This window comes from Diadema antillarum, unplaced genomic scaffold, assembly GCF_040938485.1.
Source record: "Diadema antillarum isolate AM-2024a unplaced genomic scaffold, OU_Dant_1.0 seq00000235_RagTag, whole genome shotgun sequence".
In the NCBI taxonomy this organism is placed as follows: Eukaryota; Metazoa; Echinodermata; class Echinoidea; order Diadematoida; family Diadematidae; genus Diadema; species Diadema antillarum.
The window spans coordinates 315211-331421 of NW_027271284.1; the positions used below are offsets into that span (position 1 = coordinate 315211).

Consider the following 16211-nt stretch of genomic DNA (forward strand, 5'->3'; position numbering starts at 1 on the left):
GATGCAAGGTGTGTAGCTGCACGTTTTAAGCATGCATTTTTACGATGTATAGCGAAGGTATAGTAGGTAGAAAGATCATGCATAGAGGCATGCCATGCCATCGCAGGCGGTACTTATACCAGCGCATAGTAGTGAAACTTGCTTCTGTGAATCATTCTAGCTTGCGACAACGCGAAAACAAATCGTTCATAGTTATAATATCATAAACAAGATAAACGTTGTATAATGAATATACATTATGCAGGGCTCAACACTAACGGTGGCACGGTGGCCCGGGGCCACCAAAATTTCAGAAATGAAGAATTTGATGGCCTCATCGGGCCACCAAAAAAAGGTCGGATGTTTGCCTTTGGGCCACCCAAAATAAGAGTTAGTGTGGAGCCCTGCATTATGTATAGTTGAATTTTGAGGCAGGGCCCAGAGATTTTCATTTTTTTTTTTACTTTTTGAGATATTTTCTTGCTTGTATTTTTTTTATCCAGGGCGCAAACACATTTAGGTGGATGCCTTAAGCTGAGAATCCCATGGAGGAAAAAAAAAAAAAAAAAGGTTACTTGAAAATCTACAATCATTAATGATGTGGTATGTCTTTATTAAACTAATCCTTTTACGTTTCGTGACACGTAAAACGGCCGCCTCTATAGCAGTCGTCATGCGGGCTATCCCTCAATATATTCATTTTGTATTGTGTACCTTATTGCGGGTAAGGAGGAGCATACTGTAGGCGTGTATTGGGAGTACGCTTGTATTTTAAGTACTCGGTATCTGGTGATTAGTTTGTAGGCGGGTAGAAAAAATTGTATTTTTCTCTGGACGTTTGTACGTTATTGGGTTTATAGAGAGGACCAAGAAGAGCAAGTAGTATACGATCGTAAACAAAAAATGCCAAATATGGGCACTCACACACTAATTTCCAGATATATGAAGGTCGAATCATTCTAGTTGTCAGTTACCTCTGGAATGTCCTTCCTGATGTCAAAACAATGTCCTTTTGGCGTGCGGTTTGTTTCCGTTTCTGTATCCTGGAGCAGCAGGATGTTGTTACCTCAGGAAAATCCGTGGCCGTTTCCTCACTTCCCCCACACTTGACATTCACTCCCTTGTCAGGCTTGTTCTTTTCTACATTTTGCATTTTTGTTTGTTGTTGTTTTTTGTTTCCCTCACGTCATGTTGGGGCAGGGGTTGGCTGAGGTCCAGGAGTTCTCAAGAGATTATTAAAAGGTTGTATTTGAGATCAGTTTTTCGCGTCGCGCAGTATTGACAATTATTAAAGACCTCATGGTTCTGAAGTTGGCAAATTTGTTGTCTGTTTGTTTGTTTGGTTATTTTTTATTTGTTTATTTATTTATTTATTTATGTATTTATCTATTTATTTATTTATTTATTTATTTATTTATTTATTTATTTATTTACTTATTTATTTATTCATTTACTTATTCATTTACTTTTTGTGGTGGTGGTGGTTTTTAATTTTTGCTATATAATTTAAAGTTTTAATCCCTGTCACTGTCTGAACAATTTTCATTCAGTGCGAACTTATCTTTTAGGACATTTTTACCATTTTTTTTTTTTTGGGGGGGGGGGGGGCCGGGGTCTAATTAGATGAGATTTCCCTGATTTATAATACGGAAGCATGTCTATCGTCAGCTGAGAGCCAGAAGGGCGCTATCGTGTTTTATTATTTCAGCGTAAATAAAAGCGAAACGATCAATTGTCATGAAATAAAAAGTTTATGTAATGAAAATGGGTAGATTTGTAGGCAGTATTCTAAGTACACAGATAGGGTAAAATAGCCCCAATGTGGTTTTGATTTTAATCATTTTAAATGAAAATGAAGATAATTCATAATTGATACTATCTGTAGAGGAGATCGATCTCTACAACATAAAAGTAATAACTCAATAACACCAAAATTGCGATAAAACCCTTCTGGTTCTGAGCCGACGATTATATTTACTTTCACCGCCTGTGGCGCACTTTCACACTGCTCGGCGTCAGTTCTCGGCGTCAGCTAGCGGTTCAATCCAGCTGCTTTGATACTCCGCCTGTGACACTTTGTCGGGTTAGGCAAACGCATTTGAAACGGATGTCGTTGATTCGTTGATATCCGTTAAATAATGTGTTTCATGTCCTTTTTATCCTTTGGTCAGACGTTTACCTTCGGTGGATTTCAGTCAGAGGGGCAATAAAACTTTGTGCATGCACCAAGTTTTTTTTCGCCGAAAACCGATAGCGCGATCTGATCCTTGATTGTCCGACAGTTGTACGTTTTTCTCCTCTTCTGTACTTTGTCGTTTTTCACGCGTTTCCATCCGCTAGGCCTCCTGTAGACATTAAATTCCGTTGCTAAAGAAATGGAACGGATGAAACGGCTATGTACAGGACATAAAACGCATACGCACGGTTCTCTGTCGTTCAATGTACGTCTCATACTTCGTTGTACTTGTCTCATACGTCGCCCACTTCGTTCCTCGTGCGTTTTGTCTCGTGGACATGCGGTCCTATTCGTTTCTCATGCGTTTGCTCCCTACACGATCGACCCAGGTAAGTTGTTTGTTTAGTTAGGTCCCTACAATGTGTATCCTATACGCTCCTCTAAAACGGACACTTTACACTTTGTCCACTGAAATGACGATTTAGACAACTTTTCTTGTACGGTGGGCCTATCCGGCAAAGTGTGACAGGGGCCGAAGAGAGCGCTTCGGCGGTGCAAGAAGCTCGCGGGCTTGCTGTCTGACCGCAACCCGCCTTGCAGCGTACGTAGCCGAAAAAACAAACAAACAAACAGACAAACAATCGAAAAACTGCACCTCAAACACAGTACTGATAAACCCATAATCCATGTAGTACTGTACTATGATCTTTACTGAAATCAGCTCTGAACTCAACGCACCTAGCAGTAGATCAACCTTAAGGAAAGCGGATGGTGTCAGCTGAGCCTCTCAGGAAGAAATGTTTAATGTTTGATTACCTTAAACTGATAAATTCTGATTTAAAAAAAAAATTACCAAACTTTGAAATTCGTCCATACTTCCTATTAATGGTGAAAACTGAAGAGAAAAATACGGTTTCAATGATTTCAAGGCTGCTGAATCTGACTCTGGGTGATATATTCAAGATGGCCGCCAAAAATTGAACTTCCCATATTCCTTAACATTGGTACAAAAAAGAAAAAAAAGAAGAGAATTCATGGTTTCACCCTATTTCGAGAGTGCTGAATCCGAATATGGGTGGTGCAACTTTTGTAACCCGTAAGGGTTTGAGATATGCAAAGTAGAATAATAATAATAATTATTATTATTATTATTTGCTTACAATGGTTGGGGAAAAACAACAGAGAATAATGATATTGATAAGGCATAATCATTTATATGGTGCATAAAATCACCAATATGCACAATATGCACAGTAGCACAAGGTGATACAATGTAATTTACACGAAATGAAGTGCTGCATGAATGGCTTTTGATATTTTGGTTGAAAATGATACACATTCATCGCTGTATTCAGATTTGCACCACACATAGTTTATACATGATCGAGTATACACTGTGGCATAGTTTTCATGAAGACCTATCCAGTGTTTTCGACTACCTTACTTACAAGCCAACTTCAAGAGAAGGTATGCAATGACATTTACTTGCATATGTTCAGATTGTTACTGTGACCATGCCTATTTACCAAGCCGTGTATATACCGTGTATTTTGGGCACGAGATGAATTATATTTCCCCCTTTATTTCCAAGTTTACTTACTAATGATTAGTAAGCAAACTTTGGCATAAAAGAATGGAGTGTCTACGAGAGAGATCCATTGATACGTTTGAATATTACTTCAGTTCCTCAAGTTTCCCAGCCAGGAGAGTCATACTAACTTTACATAATCTGTGTGTGTGTGTGTGTGTGTGTGTGTGTGTGTGTGTGTGTGTGTATGTGTGTGTGTGTGTGTGTGTGTGTGTGTGTGTATGTGTGTGTGTGTGTGTGTGTGTGTGTGTGTGTGTGTGCGTGTGTGTGTGTGTGCGTGTGTACACATATATGTCTATAGAGTATATCTATCTTAATAAATGTACACACATGTATATAGAAAAGATGACAAAGTAGGGTAGTACTGCATTTCAGTCCAACAGTGCTATTTATTCAGACAATATTTTCCTCAGGGTCGACAATGACAATTATGACAATTGTACTCATTGAAAATATGGTCTGAATAAATAGCACTGTTGGACTGAAATGCATTACTACCCTACTTCGTCATTTTTTCTGTACTGGTACCAACACGCGAACTACAAGTAACATAATGTACATATCATAATCATGCATATATATATCTATCTATATATATATATATATATATATACATGTACACAAATACATTTGCATAAATTCATGTTTTTATTAGTCAAATTTTCTGTCATGCATAAGCGTACAAGTATTCCAAAAACCATCTGAGATTTTGTAATTCCACTTTTCATTGTCAGAATCACACTACTGTATTTAATTGGGAGTGGCAGATGACCCTCTTTGAAATGTCCAATCCCAACCATCCCTTCCATCCGAAAAGGGGAAAAAAGTAATACTTACTAAGGACTACCTCAAATACTACAAAACAGTACAATAAAATACTAAGGGTTCCAAATATACAACAAATTGTTTATTTCAAAGACTGCTATAATACAACACACCACGATGACTTCAAAATGTAAACCTCTCCCAGTGTTCACATAAGCAGGCATACATTTTGTGAATTATTCATGTACACATTCATTTACGTTGTATAAAACAATGCCATCCAGGTGGAATGCCAACATTTCACTTCATCGGATACATCCTGAACTGTTCACAGTTTTTAGATGTTACTTTTTCACTGCACATGTGTTAATGATATATGATAAGGTCTTATTTACCCAGGGTAGCCTCTTCAGTGTTACCACTGCTCTACCAGAGGGCCCTGCTATGTTTGTTACTCCAGCGTTGCCATGTACCCATTTATACACCTGGGTCGAGAGGGACAGAGTAAGCACTGGGTGGGATTCGAACTCGGGTCCTTCGATCGGGAGTCGGGAGTCTTATCCATTATGCCACAGTGCCCCCACTTTATATTTTAAACCAAGAATAAGAAGGAATTAGAGAAAATGAGAGAAAGTGAGGTAGCAGATTGCCATTCGTGACACATTGTTTCATGCTGTTCATAGTAAACTCCTCAAGTGACACAATTACAAGAGATTTGATCATTACCTTTCTGGCAGTCTCTGTTCGTGTCTCAAACTTGTTGGCCGAGAAACTGTTTTGCATTTCAAACTGTTTCAAAAGAGTAAGAAAGAGTTGCTGAAATTTGCGACATAATGCATTCGTCTGGCACTCTACTACAGTGATTTTATGTACAGATAACATGATCAAATTCTCTACCACTGAAGATATGTCGACAAACACATCATGGAATATGTATCATTCATGAAAATACAAAAGCATTATGCAAAGACTTGAGAAGGAATATTCCTACTGGCAAAAGATCATGAACAAAACAAACAGAAAACAAACAAACAAACACACATACACATACACATACACATACACATAAACATACACAGACATGGTATTTACTGGCTCATAACCTCTTGTAATAGCTTGTTTCACTCTGTGAAAATGCGTTACTGCTTTTTTAGAACATTTTTAGAACAATAGCATAATAGAAACTGTGCATCTTTCACCTTCTGGTGTAAGAGCAAACATCCAATGGCCATGATTGAACTTATTGGAGAAAACACATACCAACAAAAATTACAACCACAGGAATCATAGAGCACTATACAGTACACTCCCGTTATAACGAAATGCTCGGGACCGGCAGTTTTCTTTCGTTATAACAAAATTTTGTTATAACTGAACAAATACAATATATAACGAATACAAGGAAACCACGTATATATATCATATTCTGTTTGCTGAATACTCATCATACACTGGAAAGCTATGTGAAATGTGATGGGATAACTGTATTACAATAATAAACGCAAGTTCCCTACAGAAACTGTGCGTGACACAAGGAGCGAACACAGTGGTGTGGAGCGTTCACCCATGCAGAGATGCTATAAATGCTTGTTCCGCTACGTATTTTCGAAAGCAATTCGCATTTCGTTAGAACGGAGCACATTTCTTTTGTTTTTCTTAGTCTGTGGCGCTCGGAAAAGACTTCGTTATAACGGAAATTTCGCTCTAACCGTGTTCGTTATAAGCGAATTTTGCACCATAGACTTTAATGGTGATAATTTTGGGACCAGAAGATTTACTTCGTTATAACGAAATTTCGAACCGTGTTCGTTGTAACGGGAGTGCACTGTATATGACAAAAAGATAACACATCTCTTATTGTTTTTTTTATCGTTCTTTTCAGTGTATTTTCCCAGAATTCACATGAACGCTAATACAGTGATTGGAAGCAGTCCTCATCATTTTTGAAAATGACGGAACAGTTGTTTTTTTTTTTGACAAAATGATAATTTCTTCCCCTTATATCAGGATGCATCTGGTTTCACAGAGGAGTTTTGTTTACAGAGATCATTACACATGTCACAGCAAATACTAAAGTGGGTATTTCATTGGCTTGGAGACTAGGTGGTGACCTGGCAGCAAAACACAAGTGTCACTGGTTGAAGAGTGGGTGTAGAGGCATCAAAGAAACTAGCCTGGATTTCCAGGAGTTGCATTCCGAATGTTACTGCGAGAGCAGTTTACAGAAGGGTTTTGGGGGTAATGTCGGAGCAATTACCCTAGCTGGCTACGGTAGAATTTGGCAAAAGTTACTCCGACAACGTCCAATCAACATTTTGCAGGGACCGTTTTAAAAAGCAGGGTAGAAAAAGATTGCCCACTGACACTGGTTTGAAAGGCTCTCTTAAAACGGGGCTTAAGACATCTCTGCAACCTTGCAGAGACCCATTGGCGACCTACTGGAGACGTCATGGAGATGTCTCCAGGACCGAGGGGATGTCTCAGCGACTTCCAGGCGAATACACTGGCACCTTGTTTGGAGACGTCTCAGACATCACTATGGAGTCACCTTCTTGGTGAGAGTGCAAGCTGTTTCTTGGTCTTTAGAGTCATGGCAGCCGCTGTCAAGTCTCCTCAAGTTAGATAGGTGGTCCTTAAAGAGAATCCATCTCTGTACTATGAGGCAGTGCACACTTTGTCCTCCTCTCTTTGCTTCAAATGTGCCTCCAAGATTTCACCAAACTCTCCTCTCCCGAGCAACAGGTAGGCGACGGAGAGAAGCATGCTGACGGTGGGGTGGAAGCTCTTGTGGCCGAACGAGAACAGGTCGATGCCGAGCTCGTAGCCCTGCCCGTAGTCGCACTCGTCGTTGGCGAACTGCACGAGGGTGATTATCTCCTGCAGGCTGTCAGAATATCGGGCCTTCTCCTGCTCGTTGTCCGTCTCCACAATTTTCTTTAAGATCTTCTTCAAAGTGGCTGTCACAGAAAGGGAAAATAAGAGTTAATGACTAAACCTATACATATGTAGTACACACTGTTAGTGTATTGATGATGATGCTGTTATGATGAATACCTGCATGTGCCATTGCATTTAGCCATCACTTGTAACAGTTTTTTTTTTTTTCAGTTAACTTTAAATTTGCCTACTATAAAAAGTTAGAAGAAAAAAATGTGTACAGTGGAACCTCATTACAATGAGCTACATGGGACCTAAAATGCACATTCTGACACATACTAAGATATCCCCAATAACATGGAATACTGATAAAACAGCAAAGAGATTTTGAAATGATTGGGATTGTCATAATGCCATACATGAATATCCAGAGGATATATATATAGATTTTTTTTTGTGTGTGTTGTTGTTGTTGGTTTTTTGTTTGTTTGTTGTTGTTGTTGTTTTTTTTTTTTGGGGGGGGGGGTTCTCTATTGCTGAGAGAAGGCAGCTTCCTACTTTATTCAATGAGATTAAAATGTTTTTTTTTTTTCAAATTCAAATTCAAATACATATTTATTTCACATGCTAAAAAGAAAGCATCACTTTCAAACATGTTAACATTTATGCTCAAGATGTAGGAAACATGGCAAATCTGGCCTGTGCTAAGATAAGTTTATTTCCCCATCTTTAGATAGGGCTGTGAATAATTTTGTTACGTATTCCTCACTATGAGGGGAATTGTCTTTGGACAAGGAGCAACCCAACATGCTTGAAAACAAAACTTAGTCAGGGGGTTGCTCACCATCGGTCTCGGGGAGTTCCCTGTACCCGACCCCCATGCTGTCGAGGGGCACGACGATACCCGCCTTGTGGAACGTCTTGGTTACCACGTTCTTGTCGCGCTCCTTCATGGCCTTTGTGCGGGCTTCCAGGGGGTGGCCGCACTTCTTGGCCCACTCCGTCAGCGACTTCTCGGTCTTCTTCAGGGCCTCCAGCCGTCCCTTGTCCTTGGTCTGTCGGGTGAGTTTGTCGATGTGAGACCTGCCAGGAAGTGCATCCAGGGAATCATTGAAGAAATGAGAGAATGAAGAATGCCATATATGTAAAGAATTTGTTAACAATTAAGGAGAGACCTGCAAGGTATGGGTACATGTCAAGAGGGGCTGGGGGGGGGGGTGGTATTCAAGAGGTTTTGAGAGAGAATGATGGACTTCAATTGTGTTTAATTTCTTTCATGATGAGAGGGAAATTTGGCCTATATGTAGAAAGAGCACAGAACAGTATGCACTTACAAAAGTGTAACAACCATAATGACACTGAAATGAGTTTAATGGTCATTATGATGGTGGTGATGGTCGTCATGTTGAAGATAATTATCACCAATCGGAATCCAAATCAAGATTTTGGTCAGAACTATAGAATAATGGATAATATTGCTACTATCTCTCATTTACTTTCTTTTTTTTTTTACAGGAATGAACTGATGATTACAACACCTAAACAAGAAAATTTAAAAACATATATTAATATGAATTTCTGATTTATTCAATTTTCACAACCACCTGTGATCATTATCATCAGACATGGTGATATATCTCACAGCTCAAAAATGGTTGGCTGCTATGAACAAGGATGATAGAAGGATGGTGGTGAAGACAAACTTAAAGGGAAAACTCACTTAACAGCTCCAAAGAGATTTTCTCCCTGAGGCGAGATGACACAGCCTTCCTTGGCAGAGTTTGCGGCTACAAAGACAGGAACCTTCTGTGGTTCATCCCTGGAAACAAACACATAAACAAAGAAAGGAAACATGCATGTTCATCAAAAACCTTCTCCTTGAATGGTTTTTATCATATTTTTGACTGCTTTGGTTTTTATTCTTGACGTAGCTCAAGTATCTTGCTGTATTATGATCATATAGATTATTATTCTTTGTCACTACGATTCCAACAAAAAGCTTACTTTGTCATGTAAGTAATAGCATTATGTCTACATGGAAGGGCATACACTGAATTTTTTTGAAATCCATAACCAATGCACTTTTGACGTGCTAGGTCATAAAACTGGAATATATACAACGTGTTAGATTTTTGGTAGATTTGTTTTCTTTATTTTCACTGAAGGAAAGCTATTATGCTGGGAAAGAACAGCCTCAAATCAAGGGCCTATGAGAAGACATACCATCAATACATACATTCTTCAACACCAGCATACTTTTGCAAGTACTTTGAGGGTCTAAAACCTGTTCATACAGGCTTGATGTGGCATAACATTACACAGGTTTCAAAAAGAGTCACAGCATTATTCACAGGCTGAACGAAAAAGACACCTAATATGATTGAAAAGCGAAATCTTGTTTTCGTCCTTTTTTTTTTCTTTTTCTAAATTCTTGTTTTCTACCTCATAAAATCTGAAATCATTTTGACCAACTGCTGATACATTTTTACTCAAGTTCTTCACAGTTTTCTGCTGTTGAAAGAGATCCATCACATTGGAGAATGAACTCACAGAACAATACTAGTATCATACAGTCACCAGGGGTCCATTTCGTGAAAGTCTTATGAGAGGCTTTTTGCTCATGAGACACGCTTATGAGAGACTTCATGAAACAGATTTTACTTCTCTACACAGCTACATATGAGCAACTTTGGCCATTCCAACATTAATGTAAAGACATTCATGTGATGACCTCATGAAACAGACTCCAGGTGGGGAGAGAATAAATTTAACCTGTTGAGGACAAGTCCCGAGTATACTCGGGCAAGTGTCTATGGGAAATGCGTGTTGTAGCAAAATCAGTCCGTCCTCAACAGGTTAAGCTTCTAACCTGTAATAGCCCAAGTGATGCTGGGTCTTGGCGTCTCCGAGGAGGACTGTTTGGAATTCTGGTGGGTCGTAGAAGTGGCGGTGGTGCAGGAAATAGTCCGGCTTTTGACCCTCGGCGGGCTTAAGATTTCCAGCCATAACATCAAAAGGTCCCCCTAGTCTTAATCCAGCAACTGTCTCTAAGGCACCTGGTAATCACGTGACGGCAAAGACAATTTATAAACCATCCTGTTGCAAAGTCAACATACCTACATGTATGTGATATGAACCCCGGTCTAATAAAACATTCAAATTTCCAATTGGAATTTACATGTCACAAACTATTTTTAGTTTCTTGTACTTGTCCAAGATAATATTCCCATGGATGAGCAAAGGCAAAGCACAAAAAAGCAGCACATATCAAACTTTGAAGTTGTCACACAATATGCAGTTCTTGTAGACTGGAATCTACATATTGTCTACTATTATTCAGGTGAGTGTTACATTGTATAACAGATACAATTGTAACCCATTAGTCATAGATCCTACTTCTCGGGAAATAAACAATCAAATTAGAAGATTAAATGTCCTGCAGGCCACAAAAATTGTAAGATATCATGGCAACAGTATCTAAGGTGGATACACAGATTAACACTCCAGCAAGACAAGCTTCAAAGTGCTGAGCAAAAGGCAACTATCAGATAAACAAACAGCAAAAAAATCACAACTATTCCATTTTGCTCTGATGCAGGGAGTCTCCACAGTAAAGTGTACTCACCACATGGCTCTGTTGGGTTGACACTCTTGCAGTATTCCCAGAAATCAAAGAAATCCTGGGGCATCTCAACCTTGAACTTTAACCTCAGTTCCTCTTTGATGTCAAGGCCAGGAGGAGTGGACGGACTTGCCTCGCTGTCCACGCTACCACCTGCCCAAGGCCAGAAATGAAATACGTACTGAATCATAGTGATCATTCAGAAATCATTGTCCTTATAAAAAACAAACAAACAGACAATCAAAGCAATCATTTTATAGTAGTGTTTTGTTGTTGTTGTTGTTTTTTTTTTAAAAGCAAATATTTAGGGAAAATTGTGCACAGGTCAATGAAAGGCTTCCTGATATTATCACCTCCTCTAGACTGGCATGCATACACATGGTTGCTGCAACTTCCTTATCTTAGACTTGGGTTCAATTTGATGAAATCTGTACCATTCAGTCTGTCTGACTTTACTCCATCTACTACAGGTAACTTGAAAATGGAGTTGAATTAATTAGACTTTCAAATGCTTGTATCTTTTCCTCCAAACCTTTAGCCGTGTCCGTTGGCTCAGCCCCGTCGTTTGTGGTCGGAGCGTCTCCTTCTTCTTGTAAAGTTTCATGTACTTTCTGTCGCTTTGACGACCGCCCTTCGTCCGCCTATGAATAATCGCAATGCAAAATAGAAATAAGCAGTCAGAGACAAAGTTCAGAAAGACAGGAAAAAGCTTATGAATTAGCATCCCCAGGTTAGGTACATTGTAGGTTATGGTTATATTCCCAGGTTTGGGTGACTTTAGTGCTGCAACTGTATTCTGCACAAAGTCTTCTCACTCAATATTTTATTGTTAGTCAACTAATTTAGCATGTTTCACAATATTTTCCAACCTGCTCGTGTATTTCAGCTCAGTCGGCGCACTATACGGTATACCGCACCACCGACCGTGCACCGTCGAGTATTGTAATGTTTTTAAACGGTCCCACATACTCACATCCATGTTAGTACTTTCTATCGGAGTGGTGGATTATTTATCTACTGTATCTCCGGATTACGTCGATTCACCACTTGCTTGTCTCTCACTCCAACAAGGCATTGATTGCCAGTGCGAGTAGCTTCCAAAATCACTTTTTTGTTTCATTGTCTCACGTACTGAACCGAATCTTCGTATGCGCACTATCGTCAGATACTAAGTTAGTAACAGATAAGTTAGCTCTATTCTAGTCTAACTGTTAGTTGGAGTAAAACTTAGTGCGAAGAAATGAAAACGCAAATTTACCCTCGCCCTACTGTACTTGGTTTTCTCCTTAGTTCCTATTTAATGGATATATCGGTCCTTTGTTGAAGAAGTTTACTACGATATGATAACATGTATTTTACCGTTATACCCGTTTACTGTCAAATTTCAGCCGAGGGACCGGGATTTCAGCAAATAAAGTCAATATTCTGGACTCACTTGATCATCATCGGACGTTTCTCTCATTCCGGGATCTGGATGTCGGTACTTCTGCAAATGATCCTCCCTAGTACGATAACACTTAGTTCCGTATTTGCAGTCTAGTTTATCTGACATTGTAACGTATATCAGTGTGTCTAAGGGACTAATGTTTTGACGAAGAAATCATGAATTTCCGTCAATTTGCTTGCCAGACAGAACTCTCGTGACTTTGTCGATCATACACAGTGCAGTGCAGTGCAGCAAAGTGTACGATCTTTGAATGCAGTCTGTGTGGTGCCGGTGACGGTACCGCACCACACTGTTGATTAGCGCGCGCTTATTTTCGCCTCAGCGCGCGCTGCCCAAACATTTTCATCTCGACAATGTACGTGCACGGCACTCAACTTTTTGTACTTCATTCGTGAATAAACTACATAGTACCAGTCTCTTTAATACTCGAGAATGAAAGATGAAAGAAGCAGGGGTGGACGCTGTAGAACTTGTTCACAAAACAACAACAACAACATCAACAACAACAACAATAACAACAAAACAAAACAAAAACACACCAAAACAAAAAACAAAAAAAAAAAAAAAAACCCAGAAAGTCCGCATTCTTCAGTTCGATCAGAATGACAGCACTCTGGAAAAAAAAGTTAATAAAATAATTTATGATACCAATAATAAAATGAAGACAATTATGAGAAAGCAAATCATCACCCAAATTATTAATGGCCTAGATCAAGAATATATTCCCTAATCATTTTACATAATATTGTGTTACAAATTTCTCTCTTTCCTCTCTCTTCCTACATGACAGCGACTTAGTGTAGGGATTTGTCCAGGGTGTTTGTTTCGGGTTAGTGTGGTTAGTTATTTTAGGTCTCCATATCTTAGTTTCTTTTGTTTTTCTACTTTTTATTTATATCAGTCTATTAATCATATAATTTGTTGTATCACATGTGGGGGGAATGCACCCTACAAGCACTGCTTTTTAGCATTTCTCCCCATTTCCAGCATTTCCGCATACACACAATTTTTTTTTAACTTATCCTTTATTATGTATTAAGATGAAATTCATGTATTCAATTTTAGTAAAATACTAATGGAAAAATAAATGAATGAATGAACAAATGAATGAGAATTTGATGATGATAGTGCATAAAAAGGAATCTGCATGCATGGACACCTATTCTGTTTATGATTGTAATATTTGTAACCAAGTTTTCTATAACGATTTTTTTTGTTTTGTTTTGTTTTGTTTTGTTTTTGTTTTTGTTTTTGTTTTGTTTTTGTTTTTGTTTGTTTGTTTGTTTGTTTGTTTGTTTGTTTGTTTGTTTGTTTGTTGTTGTTGTTGTTGGGGGGGGGGGGGGGGGACTCTCAACCGCCTCTTCGTGCAGGGGGTATGAAATCGACAATGGAATTAATATGGCCTAATTAACCAGTGGGGGAGGGAGTAGGAGAGTGGACCTTCTCGGCTAAGATTCGGAGGTTGGGCATAGGCATGATTTCTTTGTCATGGGACAGTTTCGAGTCGAGTAAAAATTCGACACAACGTTTTGTTGGCGTGTTATTGAGATGCTCTGCACATTGCCACTCTGAAAAAAAAAAAACAGCGACATAATAAATACTGCGCGTTAACAAATTGCCCGTGAATGTGTACACTTTGGATCTATACAGAAAAATAGGCTCAACCTTGTATGTTGTATTACTTTATATGGAAATAAGATAATTTGGAATTGAATTGAATTGAATTGAATTGAATTGAATTGAATTGAATTGAATTGAATTGAATTGAATTGAATTGAATTGAATGGGTATTCTCTGATGTGCTTCCTTAAGTTGGTTGGAGAGGCTCAAGGGCCATAGTGATTTTGATCGCTTTTTTCCCAACCCGGCAACTTAGGGCAGCTCACCAGGGTATAAGTCTGAAATATTGTACCCTTATATTTCGCTTGCTTTGGTTGTTTATCTGTTGTTTGATCATTCATTCACTATTGTCCTGCAAATGCCAAATAAATGATGATAACAATAATGATAATGATGATAATAATGATGATGATAATAATAATAATAATAATAATAATAATAATCATCATCATCATCATAATCATAATCATAATCATAATAATAATAATACTAATATTAATAATATTAATAATAATAATTTACCTGTGTCACACTGGAACACCTTTGCGGGTGCATTTTTGCACCTTTCAAACCAGTGTCGACCTGTAAAGGCGTTTCCAGTGTGACACTGGTAAAGGTGCAAGGTGAAACCAATTTTTCTTAGAGTGTAAACGATCAAAGATGTAAAATTTGTGTCATGTGCAGTTTCATTTTTGATAGCTATAATTATGTAAACGCCAGAGTACCATCGACTGCTTGATTGATTCACCTCTCTCTCTCTCTCTCTCTCTCTCTCTATATATATATATATATATATATATATATATATATATATATATATATATATATATATATATATATCGTGATATCTCTATTTACATATTACGTGTCTTCTTATTCAATGACAGAATACTATGCATTTGAATAAACACAAAATAGTATCTCATTTAAGATGGGCCCGCATTTATCCTAAATATCGGGCAAAACAAAACGGAACTATTGTTTTTTGGTAACCCTCGCTACAAAGAAGTATCCCTATGAATAATGATAAATCAGAGTTCCATCAGTAGCCATCAAGGCGATGGACTGTGTGAGCGAAACGAATCATCCTTTCTCCGTATCCACGCACGTTAATTCTATAGACAAGGGGACTTCTTTTTCTTTTAATTCTTCTCATTGCCTTGATCGGAATCTGACTAACTGTGCGATGTCCTCGTTGCTACAGCCCAACAGCACCTAATCATCCTTATTTATATATATCGCATCCAATTTGATATCCAAGGACTGTGCAATTTTTCTGCTTCTAGCTTTCCTTGATTAATAGTCCTGCTTGAGAGGTCGAGGTTAGCATTCCTCCATTCCGAGTAATTGATGTTCATTATTTTTCGGAAGGTTGCTCAGGTAAAGTTCGATTCTTTCCACTTTCATTACATACCCCCCCCCCCCCCCCCCCAATATCCGTCGTAAATTAACAGTTCTGGCTCAATTCCTTAATCAATTCGTGTTTAAGAGCTGACTTGATAAGAGTCGACATTATCCTCCATTAGGCGATCAGGCTTGACCGACAAGTTGTTGTTTTTTTTTTTTCATTTTCCTTTATTTATTTTAATCATCGTAAATGACTTAAATTACATCATGTACATGTAGATATGGGACACAGGCTGAGGTTTAGTATTTTGTCTGTAATCACGATGCAGAGAAAATTGTGTCCTTCTTATCACTGCGACGAATTGGATTTTCATTAAACGTGTTTAAAGGCAACAATTAAACTAGTTCTGTGGTGTTATGGCAGATTGTCCTTCAAAGACGGCTTTTTCAGCTCCACTAGATATAATCATCTTTAAAAGCTTTTTAGATTACTTCTAAGCTATTTTGTGATTATTCAGGGAATGATCTAATCGGACAAGTCACAAACTATTAACATAATCATTAGTATTAAGACGTGATTTTAGTAGACCAGCCAAACCTCAAAAAAGGCTCTAGATAAGGATTCGACGGCATTTTTTGTTAATGCTCCGTTCTCATACTGAAAGTCTTGCAAAAATACTAAGGAATAGCGTACGGCCGGATGTCACGCGCGTTTTTGCCGAAAAATGTCATTTTTAGCTCAAAATTCAAAAGCATGTCAAAAATCACGATTTTTATTTTTTGCTTCCAT

At 38.3% G+C, this 16211-nt stretch overlaps 1 protein-coding gene across 1 annotated transcript; it reads right to left on the reverse strand.

The window, feature by feature from the left end:
* Positions 1 to 6507: 6507 nt before the first annotated feature.
* LOC139729364 (histone PARylation factor 1-like) lies at positions 6508 to 12653 on the reverse strand. Its single transcript, XM_071640292.1, has 7 exons — positions 12443 to 12653; positions 11540 to 11648; positions 11011 to 11160; positions 10255 to 10441; positions 9106 to 9204; positions 8230 to 8468; positions 6508 to 7465 (listed from the first exon to the last, which is right to left on the reverse strand). The coding sequence occupies exons 1-7, from the start codon at positions 12557 to 12559 to the stop codon at positions 7164 to 7166; spliced, it is 1203 nt and encodes a 400-aa protein (XP_071496393.1). The 5' UTR covers positions 12560 to 12653; the 3' UTR covers positions 6508 to 7163.
* Positions 12654 to 16211: the final 3558 nt, after the last annotated feature.

Bases quoted from the DNA above. Each gene is read 5' to 3' on its own strand.
- LOC139729364 (XM_071640292.1), bottom strand. From the start codon at position 12,559: ATGTCAGATAAACTAGACTGCAAATACGGAACTAAGTGTTATCGTACT. The intron at 11,649-12,442 runs GTGAGTCCAGAA...GATTATTCATAG, and splicing joins AAACGTCCGATGATGATCAA to GCGGACGAAGGGCGGTCGTC. The intron at 11,161-11,539 runs GTTTGGAGGAAA...GGCCTTGGGCAG, and splicing joins GCCAACGGACACGGCTAAAG to GTGGTAGCGTGGACAGCGAG.